General features: G+C 48.8%; 1 protein-coding gene across 5 annotated transcripts in view; it reads right to left on the bottom strand.

Moving 5' to 3' along the window:
* Positions 1–991: 991 nt before the first annotated feature.
* Positions 992–12,390, bottom strand: part of LOC129694815 (glycogen [starch] synthase, muscle-like) — a 220,717-nt gene continuing 209,318 nt past the window's right edge. The window contains exons 14-15 of one of the 5 annotated variants that reach the window (XM_055631573.1): positions 7,453–7,533; positions 992–1,776 (exon numbers count right to left, since the gene is read on the bottom strand). In XM_055631573.1, coding sequence (XP_055487548.1) covers positions 1,207–1,776; positions 7,453–7,533 — 651 coding nt within the window. In that variant the 3' untranslated portion in view covers positions 992–1,206. The remainder of the gene's footprint in view (positions 1,777–7,452; positions 7,534–12,390) is intronic. The other 4 variants (XM_055631575.1, XM_055631572.1, XM_055631574.1 and 1 more) reach the window with 4 other exon arrangements.

The following is a 12,390-nucleotide window of genomic DNA, read 5'->3' as shown; positions in this document are numbered from 1 at the left end:
TATTCACTGGAGTTTAGAAGGATGAGGGAAGATCTTATAGAAACATATAAAATTATAAAAGGACTAGACAAGCTAGATGCAGGAAAAATGTTCTTAATGTTGGGCGAGTCCAGAACCAGGGGCCACAGTCTTAGAACAAAGGGGAGGTCATTTAAGACTGAGGTGAGAAAAAACGTTTTCACCCAGAGAGTTGTGGATTTATGGAATTCCCCGCCACAGAGTGTAGTGGAGCCCAAGTCACTGGATGGATTTAAGAGAGAGTTAGATAGAGCTCTAGGGGCTAGTGGAGTCAAGGGATATGGGGAGAAGGCAGGCACGGGTTATTGATAGGGGACGATCAGCCATGATCACAATGAATGGCGGTGCTGGCTCGCAGGGCCGAATGGCCTCCTCCTGCACCTATTTTCTATGTTTCTATTATAATGGGAGACAGGAACAGCTGATGCTTTATTATGTTCATCAATAGCATTAAATAAAATAGAAATGAACGATTGGTAAACGTGTTGGGGAGGTGTTGGTGATGGGGGGGGGGGGGGGGGGGGGGGAGCTTTGGTTTATCCTGTGGTGTGCAGGGTTGTGGCTCATTGACGGTGAATCACCGGGGAGTGCCGACACCGAGAGGGCACCGCGTTTCAGACCAGTGCCGCGGGAGGTGCCACCACAGAGCATGTCCGCGGCTGAACCAGGCCAACCGCGTTCTCAGTGTCCCCCCGTCCCACACTTAGTAGAGCCAGGCTGGGGACCATCCAGACCGACCAGGAGCGACCGGCGTGTGGAACGAGGGTTCGTCAGGGCACCCAGTCAAGCCAGGCTCTGGTCCCAAGGTGGAAGCTTCACCCTATGACCAGGTCTGTCTCCCGTACTGACCCACAACACGGCCATCCCACACCGTGAGCCTGGTGTTCGCGGGCCAATGTCCGCAGAGACATACATCCCTCCAACACCAAACAGGAGTGAAGTGGCCACAGTCACATCTCATCCGGCATCTACTGAGCCAACACCATATTTCTTCCAGGTGGGTTTGCTTAAGATGATCAATGGCCAAAGGATTGTCACAGCAGTTTATTGACCATTCTGCTTTGTTCCCCATTCCAGTAGTGTTGGAGGCCAGCTCGGCACGGGCATGTGGTAGGATGCCAGGCCACTGCATCATTTATGTGTCCCCCACCTGCACTCGATCCAGTGCAATCATCTTGGATACTGGGATCACGACTTCTTGCTGGCCTTGCTCATCCTGGTGGGATTGGCGGGATTGAGGGAACTGGTTGAGGTGCTGGCATTGGTTGGCTCTTTGGCTTGGATGGGTTGGGTGGGTTGGGTGGGTTGGGTGGCGGCGGTGATATTGGTAGATGCTTTGGGGGGCACAATGGGAGGCGTGTCAATGCCAAATATGGGAGGGGCAGCAGCGGTGGTGGGGGTGGGGCGGATGGGGTAGGTGGTGTGGTGGATGGGGTAGGTGGTGGCACTGATGGGGCCCGTGGCATTGGGGGAGCCTATGGGAGACATGATGTTGGCGTTGGGGTCGGAGGAGTCGGAACTGTCGCTGTTCTTTGGTGGAATGTCGGTGGTGGATGAGAACTGGGATCCGAAGCTGGCCTTGAGAGTTCTGGTCAGTTCGGGGATGAGGTCATCGATGGTCTCTATCTTGATGCTGGAGCGATCTTTCGCAGTCTCCTCCTCCTCAGTGTAGCGCTCCGTGTCACTGATGTGTGGACTGGACTCCAACGAGAACTTGGGGGTATTGTTGAACGATGATGTGGCAGTGTAGTGGTAGCCCTGAGACAGAGAAACAAAGTTCACCCGTTACTTTGTACCTTCTTTCATAAAAGAGGATGACGGGGATTAAGGGGAATAATCTTCCCGATGTCGGGGGAGTCCAGAACCAGGGGTCACAGTTTAAGAATAAGAGGTTGGCCATTTAGGACTGAGATGAGGAAAAACGACTTCACCCAGAGAGTTGTGAATCTGTGGAATTGTCTGCCACAGTAGGCAGTGGAGGCCAATTCACTGGATGTTTTCAAAAGAGAGTTTGAATTAGCTCTTTGGGCTAACGGAACCAAGGGATATGGGGAGAAGGCAGGAACAGGGTACTGATTGTGGATGATCAGCCATGATCATATTGAATGGCGGTGCTGGCACAAGGGGCCGAATGGCCTACCCCTGCACCTATCTTCTAATGTTCCATGTTTCTATTATTTAATTCGATTTTCACATTGAAAATCAGCAAAGGATTCCATTCTACATCCATGGTGTCGTACAGCAACAGTAACAGTAACAATACCATGTATATGCCACTCACATCATGCAAGCTCTTAAATCATGTAAAGGCACTTTGTCCATGGTCATCCTTGCCCTGGTGATTCAAATGCTTCTCCAGACCCTTGTATGAGTTCCTGCCTCACCATGTACTTAGTTTAGTTTAGATTAGAGATACAGCACAGAAACAAGGCCCTTCGGCCCACCTAGTCCGCCCTGACCAGCGATCCCCGCATATTAACACTATCCTACACACACTGGGGACAATTTTTACTTTTTTTTATACCAAGCCATGTTGGAGGAAAACCGAAAATCCCAGAGGACACCCACGTGGTCACGGTGAGAATGTACAAAGTCCGTACAGACTTTGTAGTCAGGATCAAACCTGGGTCTCTGGCGCTGTAAGACAGTAGCTCTACCCGCTGTGCCACCATGCCACCCTCCTCAGGACTCCAAGCACAAGGGAGTACATGCCCCACAATGGTATAAAAGTGGAAGTGGTTGAGAGCTTCAAATCCCTTGGTGTTAATAATACCATGATCTGTTGTGGACCTAACCACATGTTGCAACAGCCAAGAAGGCACAACACCTCTATATCCTAAGGAGGCAGAGGAAATCCTGCATGTCTCCAGTAACTCTTACAATCTTCTACAGATGCACCATGAAAGACCGGGATAACGAATGTGGAGGAGATTTTTCCACTAATGGGAGAGGCTAAGACCAGAGGCCGTACCCTCAGAATTAAAGGAGATACCTTTTGAAAGGAGATGAGGAGAAATGTCTTTAGTCAGAGGGTGGTGTTCATCGCCACAGACGACTGTGACCAGGTTCATGAATATTTTTAAGGCAGAGATTGACAGATTATTGATTACGGGTGTCAGGGGTTATGGGGCGAGTGCAGGAGAATGGGAAAGATAGATCAGCCATGATTGAATCGATGGCTGAATGACCTAATTCTACTCCTATTCCCCAACACCTGATGACTATTGTTCTTGAGTTTGGTCTGATGTTATACCTGCACAGTATTATCTAATTTAGGAAAATAGAAAATAGGTGCAGGAGGAGGCCATTTGGCTCATCGAGCCAGCACCTCCATTCATTGTGATCATGGCTGATCGTCCCCTATCAATAACCCGTGCCTGCCTTTTCCCCATATCCCTTGACTCCACTAGCCCCTAGAGCTCTATCTAACTCTCTCTTAAATCCATTCAGTGACTTGGCCTCCACAGCTCTCTGTGGCAGGGAATTCCATAAATTCACAACTCTCTGGGTGAAAAAGTTTTTTCTCACCTCAGTCTTAAATGGCCTCCCCTTTATTCTAAAACTGTGGGCCCTGGTTCTGGACTCGCCCAACATTGGGAAAATTTTTCCTGCATCTAGCTTGTCCAGTCCTTTTATAATTTTATATGTTTCTATAAGAATCCCCCTCATCCTTCTAAACTCCAATGAATACACGCCTAGTCTTTTCAATCTTTCCTCATATGACAGTCCCGCCATCCAGGGATCAATCTCGTGAAGCTGCACTGCCTCAATCACAAGGATGTCCTTCCACAAATTAGGAGACCAAAACTGTACACAATATTCCAGATGTGGTCTCACCAGAGCCCTATACAACTGCAGAAGAACCTCTTTACTCATATACTGAAATCTTCTTGTTATTAAGGCCAACATTCCATTAGCTTTCTTCACTGCCTACTGTACCTGCACGCCAACTTTCAGTGACCGGTGTACAAGGACCGGCATTCTCTGAACTCACTTTTGGCCAGGAACATGAATATGCAGGGAATAGCGGGACATGGATTGTGTCCAAGATAGACTGGATAGACTCAACTCGTTAGAATTTAGAAGATTGAATTCTAGAATTATAGAAACTTACAATATTCTTAAGGGGTTGGACAGGCTAGATGCAGGAAGATTGTTCCCGATGTTGGGGAAGTTCAGAACAAGGTGTCACAGTTTAAGGATAAAGGGGAAATCTTTTAGGACTGAGATGAGAAAAACATTTTTCACACAGAGAGTGGTGAATCTGTGGAACTCTCTGCCACAGAAGGTAGTTGAGGCCAGTTCATTGGCTATATTCAAGAGGGAGTTAGATGTGGCCCTTGTGGCAAAAGGTATCAGGGGGTATGGAGAGAAGGCAAGTACAGGATACTGAGTTGGATGATCAGCCATGATCATATTGAATGGTGGTGCAGGCTCGAAGGGCTGAATGGCCTACTCCTGCACTTAATTTCTATGTTTCTATGTCTAAGTTTCTATGTTTGTTTGTTACTTGTAGGCTTACATGTATGCAATTTTATATTAAAATGTAGCTTATATCTGTTTGGTCCATTGACTCGCAGGCACTATTTAACCACACATTTTGATTACTTTCCATTCTACCATGGAGATATAAAGTCTATAATAGACTTTATTTGTATTTCTATGATTGGCTGGGAACCTGGGCTCACCAGAATTGTTCCCACTTGGCACCTCCTAAGGCCGTCCCTGTCCATGGGTATACATCTATTTGTTAGCGTTACATTGGGTAGTGTTCCCAAGAACCACAATTTTATCCCCCACCCGTGCCACTCATGTGGCCCCCTGGCGTGGGATACCTTCCCTTATTTTGAGGGGCGTCTCCAACATACCGTGCCCCCTATGTCCAGCAGCGGAAGGACCCGAGACTGTGGCCCTCCCCCACCGAGCCTTGGCGTTGGCTGCACCAAGCTTCAGCGAGTCCCTTAGCACGTACTCCTGCAGTCTGCAGTGGGCCAGTCGGCAACATTCCCTGATGGACATCTCGATCTGCTGGGTGGTGAACAACGCTCGGGCAGACCAAAGAGCGTCTTTCACTGAGTTGATGACCCTCCAGCAGCACTCGATGTCAGTCTCTGAATGTGTCCCTGGGAAAAGTCCGTAAATCACAGAGTCATCTGTGACGGAGCTGTTCGGGATAAATCGTTCCAGGGACCCTTGCATACTTCTCCAGACTCGTTTTGCAAATCCACACTCTGCAAAGAGGTGGGCAACCGTCTCCTGAGGGAACTAAATCGTAATTACATTTCCCCAGAATTGACAGCATTTGTTTCCAACTTGGCTGTGACTCTAACCCTCCCCACTCTCACCCCCCACTCTCACCCCCCACTCTCACCCTCCCCACTCTCACCCTCCCCACTCTAACCCTCCCCACTCTCACCCTCCCCACTCTCACCCCCCCACTCTCACCCGCCCCACTCCCACCCTCCCCACTGTAACCCTCCCACTCTCACCCTCCCCACTCTCACCCTCCCCACTCTCACCCTCCCCACTCTAACCCTCCCCACTCTCACCCTCCCCACTCTAACCCTCCCCTCTCTAACCCTCCCCACTCTAACCCTCCCCACTGTAACCCTCCCCACTCTAACCCTCCCCACTCTAACCCTCCCCTCTCTAACCCTCCCCTCTCTAACCCTCCCCTCTCTAACCCTCCCCTCTCTAACCCTCCCCTCTCTAACCCTCCCCTCTCTAACCCTCCCCTCTCTAACCCTCCCCTCTCTACTCCCACCCTCCCCTCTCTAACCCTCCCCTCTCTAACCCTCCCCACTCTAACCCTCCCCACTCTAACCCTCCCCACTGTAACCCTCCCCACTGTAACCCTCCCCACTCTAACCCTCCCCACCTGCCCAGATTACTCAGCTCCCCTCGATGATCACATCACACAGAACTTGTGTGGACCCCTAACTCAATGCTCCGTCACCCCTACAGTCACAGTGGTCACATGCTTCACTCTGGCCCCCCCCTTCTGCCCCTCCTCCCGCCCAGCCCCAAGCTCAGGGCTCTGTCCCCCTGAGATACCAAGGTGGGAGCACAGGACATGGGAGCTGATGACGAGGAGATGAGATCAAGGGGATGAGAGTCAACAGACAATAGGTTCAGGAGTAGGCCATTCGGCCCTTCGAGCCATCACCGCCATTCAATGTGATCATGGCTGATCATCCACAATCAGTACCCCGTTCCTGCCTTCTCCCCATATCCCCCTGACTCCGCTATCTTTAAGAGCCCTATCTGGCTCTCTCTTGAAAGTATCCAGAGAACCTGCCTCCACCGCCCTCTGAGGCAGAGAATTCCACAGATTCACAACTCTGTGTGAAGGTCAGGGAGATCGGGCAACATATGGGATGAGAGTAGACTTAGGCCATTCGGCCCATCAAGTCTACTCCACCATTCAATCATGGCTGATCTATCTCTCCCTCCTATCCACATTCTCCTGCCTTCTCCATATAACCTCTGACACCCGTACTAATCAAGAATCTATCTATCTCTGCCTTAAAGATACATACTGACTTGGCCTCCACAGCCGTCAGTGTCAAAGAATTCCACAGATTCACCACCCTCTGACTAAAGAAATTTCTCCTCATCTTCCTAAAAGGACGTCCTTTAATTCTGAGGCTATGACCTCTAGTCCTAGACTCTTCCACTAGTGGAAACATCCTCTCCACATCCACTCTATCCAAGCCTTTCACTATTCTGTACGTTTCAATAAGGTCCCCCCTCATTCTTCTAAACATCCAACGAGTACAGGCCCAGTGCCAACAAACGCTCATCGTAGTTTAACCCACTTATTCCTGGGATCATACGTAAAATTGTGCATGGGAAACAAAGCAAGGGGGGTTTGAGAGAAAAGAGGGGTGGGGAAAGACCAGGATGTGGGGCTTGTGAAGGCAGCGGAGAGTGGCCAAGAGTTGGGACAATGAGACGGAACTGCTGGAGGCCTGACATAGGATATGAGAAGCAGAGTGGGAAATGGAGAGGGAAAGGGGAGTGGAAAAGGGGGTTGGCAGAGAAAGAGTTGGGAGACAGTAGGTGAGAGGGTGGGAGATGGGATTGGATCTGGGGTTGGGAGCTGGGAATAGGTACAGGTGTGAGAACTGGACACAGTGTGGGATGGGACCCTGGAGATGACAGCGGATGTTGGGATAGGTGCGGGATGGGAGGTAGATGATTGCAAGTGGGCTGTTGGGGAAGGGGCGCCGACAGACAGGATGGGATGATGGGGAGGAAGGGCAGGAAGATGGGACGTGAAACAGGAAGGAGAGGAAGTGAGTGGCGGTGAGGGTTTTGTTGGTTATTGACAAGAAGCGTCTCTGGTCACCGGCTCTCTAGAGCGTGTGATGGGCACACCGACTCCCTCTACGCACATCCTGGTGCATATTCATCATTGAAACAATTACTTACGTCTGATCCTCCTGACTCGTCAATGGTGAATTGATCAGGAAAGGCTTTGGCAAGAGCCAGCAGTCTGGCCTGGCTGTAGTACTGAAAGAAAGAGGGGGAAATACACATATCAATATTATCCTGAGAGGGAGAGAGAGTGAGAGAGAGAGAGAGAGAGAGAGAGAGTGTGAGATAGAGAAATGGAGTGAGACTGAGGCAGAGTGAGTGAGAGAGGGAGAGACTGAGAAAGAGACATAGGTAGAGAAAGAGAGAGGGAGAGTTATGGAGAGAGTGAAATAGAGAAGGAAAAAGATAGATGGAGACAGATAGAAAGAAAGAAAGACAGAAGGAAACAGACAGAAAGGGAGATGGAGAGAGAGAGAGAGAGTGATGGAGAGAGAGGAAAAGAGCGGAGAGGGAGATGGAGAGGGAGAGGGAGGGAGGGGGAAGAGAGAGAGGGAGGGAGAAGTGGAGAGAGGGAGAGAGAGAGGGAGGTGGAGAATGGGAGAGTGATGGAGAGAGGGAGATGGAGAGAGATGGAAAGAGAGAAGGTGAGGGAGATGGAGAGGGAGGGAGAGAGAGGGGGAGTGAGGGAGAGTGAGGGAGAGTGATGGAGAGAGGGAGAGAGTAATGGAGAGGGATGGAAGGAGAGAGATGGACAAGATGTCCTCCTACCTAGTGGTTGATGGTGTTCCAAAACACAGGGGAACAGGCCGCTCCCATTCCTCCCACTATTCACTTTATTTCACCCCATTCATCCCCTGCTTCCATTTGCCCGCACCCCTTCGCTTCCCTCCCTCTCTACATTCTGCCCACATTCCCACACCCACACCAGTCTCCCTCTGTGACCCGCTCCGTTTCACAGGGAGACTCGGTACTTTTTGTGCATACACGGCATACCGGCACCTCTAGATAGTTAAAACATAGATTTTCAATTCTCAATTTGATGTTATACTTCTGTGTCTATTTTATTAAATTAGAAGTTGATTTGTCACCAAAACAGTAAAGGGGAGTATATTCATGGGGAAAAAACGGTTGCTAAATGAAGATTCATTTTTGCCTGAAAGTGTATGGGAACCATTTTGTGTATGAAGCAGTGATGAGCACTTTGGGAATAGAATATAGAACATGCGGGACGGGCCACGGTGGCACAGCGGTAGAGTTGCTGACACACAGCGCTTGTAGCGCCTGAATCCCGGGATCAATCCCGACCACGGGTGCTGTCTGTACAGAGTTTGTACGTTCTCCCCGTGACCTGCGTGGGTTTTCTCCGGGATCTTCAGTTTCCTCCCACGCGCCAAAGACATACAGGTAGGTAGGTGTGTGTGTAAATTGTCCCTAGTATGTGTATGCAATAGACAATAGACAATAGGTGCAGGAGTAGGCCATTCGGCCCTACGAGCCAGCACCGCCATTCAATGTAATCATGGCTGATCATCCCCAATCAGTACCCCGTTCCTGCCTTCTCCCCATATCCCCTGACTCCATTATCTTTAAGAGCCCTATCTAGCTCTCTCTTGAAAGTATCCAGAGTACTGGACTCCCCATCCTTCTGAGGCAGAGAATTCCACACTCACACTCCCTCGGTGAAAAAATGTTTCCTCATCTCCGTTCTAAATGGCTTACCCCTTATTCTAAAACTGTGGCCCCTGGTTCTGGACTCCCCCAACTTTGGGATCATCGGGATAGTGTTACTGTGCGAGGATCGCTGGTCGGTACGGACTCGGTGGGCCAAAGGGCCTGTTTCCGCGCTGTATCTCTAAACTAATAATCTAAAACACGGAAGAAGCACAAAAGCAGCACAAGAACAGGCCTTCGTCTCACAATTCAAACCTCCAGACTCACGGACAGTTTCTTCCCAGTTGTTATCAGGCAACTGAACCATCCTACCACAACCAGAGAGCAGTGCTGAACTACTATCTACCTCATTGGTGACCCTCGGACTATCCTTGATCGGACTTTGCTGGCTTTACCTTGCACTAAACGTTATTCCCTTATCATGTATCTGTACACTGTACATGGCTGGATTGTCTTTCTGCTGACTGGTTAGCAACAAAAGCTTTTCACTGTACCTTGGTACATTTGACAATAAACTAAACTGAACTGAACTGAACTGAAATGAAGATAGACACTAAATGCTGGAGTAAATAATGCCTTATTTAAAACCACTGAGCAGACTGGTCCTTATTTAAAAGTAAAGCCCTCCGTTTCTTCCTCGACTGCAAAATCAGCCAATTTCCGTCTATTAACCTGGCAACGAGACCTGGGTGTCATAGTACACCAGTCATTAAAAGTAGGCATGCAGGTGCAGCAGGCAGTGAAGAAAGCGAATGGTATGTTAGCATTCATAGCAAAAGGATTTGAGTATAGGAGCAGGGAGGTTCTACTGCAGTTGTACAGGGTCTTGGTGAGACCACACCTGGAGTATTGCGTACAGTTTTGGTCTCCTAATCTGAGGAAAGACATTCTTGCCATAGAGGGAGTACAGAGAAGGTTCACCAGACCTGGTATATCAGGACTTTCATATGAAGAAAGACTGGATAGACTCGGCTTGTACTCGCTAGAATTTAGAAGATTGAGGGGGGATCTTGTAGAAACTTACAAAATTCTTATGGGGTTGGACAGGCTAGATGCAGGAAGGTTGTTCCCGATGTTGGGGGTCCAGAACAAGGGGTCACAGTTTAAGGATAAGGGGGAAATATTTTAGGACCGAGATGAGAAGCAACAAAATCCTGGAATATTTAGTTTCCAATCACAGCCCTCCTGCAACCATGTTTCACTGATCGCCACAACATCATACTTCCAGCTGTCAATCCAGGCTCTAAGTTCATCCACCTTTCTTACAATGCTCCTAGCATTAAAATATACACATTTAAGAAACCCACCCCCTCTTATTCTCTGTTTATTGTCTTTTTCTTCTCTCCCCCCTACATCCCCATTCTCTGCCTCCTGCCTCACACACTGACTGCTAGCTTTCCCAATTTGAGTCCCTCCCCCCATCCATACTAGTTTAAAGTCTCCCCAGTAGCCTTTGCAAATCTCCCCGCCAGGATATTTAAGAGGGAGTTAGATGTGGCCCTTGTGTCTAAAGGGATCAGGGGGTATGGAGAGAAGGCAGGTACAGGATACTGAGTTGGATGATCAGCCATGATCATATTGAATGGCGGTGCAGGTTCGAAGGGCCGAATGGCCTACTCCTGCACCTATTTTCTATGTTTCTATGTTTCTAACACTTTCCTTCGCCTAGCAGAGCTGATTCAAAAATGTAACTCCCCCGCCCATTCCCACACTGACCTTTCTGTCCTGGGTCTCCTCCATTGTCAGAGTGAGGCCCAGCGCAAATTGGAGGAACAGTACCTCATATTTGGCTTGGGCAGCGGTATGAACATTGACTTCTCTAACGTATACATTGTGTATGCAAGCAAAGAATCTCACTGTGCTTAGTCACATGTGCTATAAAGTATTCCTATTCCTATTCAAATATCCCTTGCTTCCCAGTTCTCCCACCAGTCTTAATGCCTCTGACTACATTCTATCTCTGTCCCACCCACTCCCCTGACATCAGTGTGAAGAAGGGTCTCGATCCGAACGTCTCCAGAGATGCTGCCTGGGTTACTCCAGCATTTAGTTAAACCAGATTCTATCTGTCTTTTCTTCCTACACATGAACTCAAGTGAAGATAGACACAAAAAGCTGGAGTAACTGAGCGGGACAGGCAGCATCTCTGGAGAGAAGGAATGGGTGACCCTTCTTCAGATTGTCGATGCTGAATATGATACCAAGATAATCTATTTATCTACCTGAACATAACCCATATCCCTCCATTCCCTGTTTATCCCTATATCCACCACAAGATTATTTAATGCCACTGTCCTTTCCACTTCAAATACCCCCACCTCCTTCATCATGTCCCAGCACCCACCACATTCTGTGCAACAAAAACCCTGCCCTTTAAACTTTGCCCCTCTCACCTTCATGTAATGCCAGCGACCACTTGTTTTTTCCATCCTGACTGCCTATCCTATCTCCAGTTTAGAATCATGGATGATAGGTGCAGGAGGAGGCCATTTGGCCCTTTGAACCAGCACCGCCATTCATTGTGATCATGGCTGATCATCACCAATCAGTAACCCGTGCCTGCCTTCTTCCTATATCCCTTGATTCCACTAGCCCTTAGAGCTCTATCTAACTCTCTTTTCAATTCATCCAGTGAATTGGCCTGATTGACATAAATTCCATAAATTCACAACTCTCTGGGTGAAAACGTTTTTTCTCACCTCAGTCTTAAATGACCTCCCCTTTATTCTAAGACTGTGGCCCCAGGTTCTGGACTCGCCCAACATTGGGAACATTTTTCCTGCATCTAGCTTGTCCTGTCCTTTTATCATATTTTACGTTTCTTTAAGATCACCCCCTCATCCTTCTAAACTCCAGTGAATACAAGCCTAGTCTTTCCAATCTTTCCTCATATGAGAGTCCCGCCATCCCGGGGATTAACCTTGTAGATTTAGTTTCATTGAGTTTAGTTTATTGTCACGTGTACCAAGGTATAGTGGAAAGCTTGTTTGTTGCGTGCTATCCAGTCAGTGGAAGACCACACATGATCATAGTGGACAGATGCGGGATAAATGGAATAACGTTTAGTGCAAGATAAGTCCATTAAAGCCGGATTAAAGGTAGCCTGAGGGTCTCCAATGAGGTAGATAGTAGCTCAGAACCGCTCTCTAGTTGTGGTAGGATGGTTTAGTTGCCTGATAACAGCTGGGAAGAAAAACTCCCTGAATCTGGAGCTGTGCAGTTTCGCACATCTGTGCCTCTTGCCGGATGGGAGAGGGGGAAGAGGGAGTGGCCAGGGTGCGACTGGTCCTTGATTATGCTGCTGGTCTTGCCGAGGCAGCGTGAAGTGCTTCTCATGATATTAGAAACATAGAAACATAGAAAATAGGTGCAGGAGGAGGC

This window comes from Leucoraja erinacea, unplaced genomic scaffold, assembly GCF_028641065.1.
Source record: "Leucoraja erinacea ecotype New England unplaced genomic scaffold, Leri_hhj_1 Leri_80S, whole genome shotgun sequence".
Taxonomy (NCBI): Eukaryota; Metazoa; Chordata; class Chondrichthyes; order Rajiformes; family Rajidae; genus Leucoraja; species Leucoraja erinaceus.
This window is presented reverse-complemented; position numbering and strand designations above follow the sequence as displayed.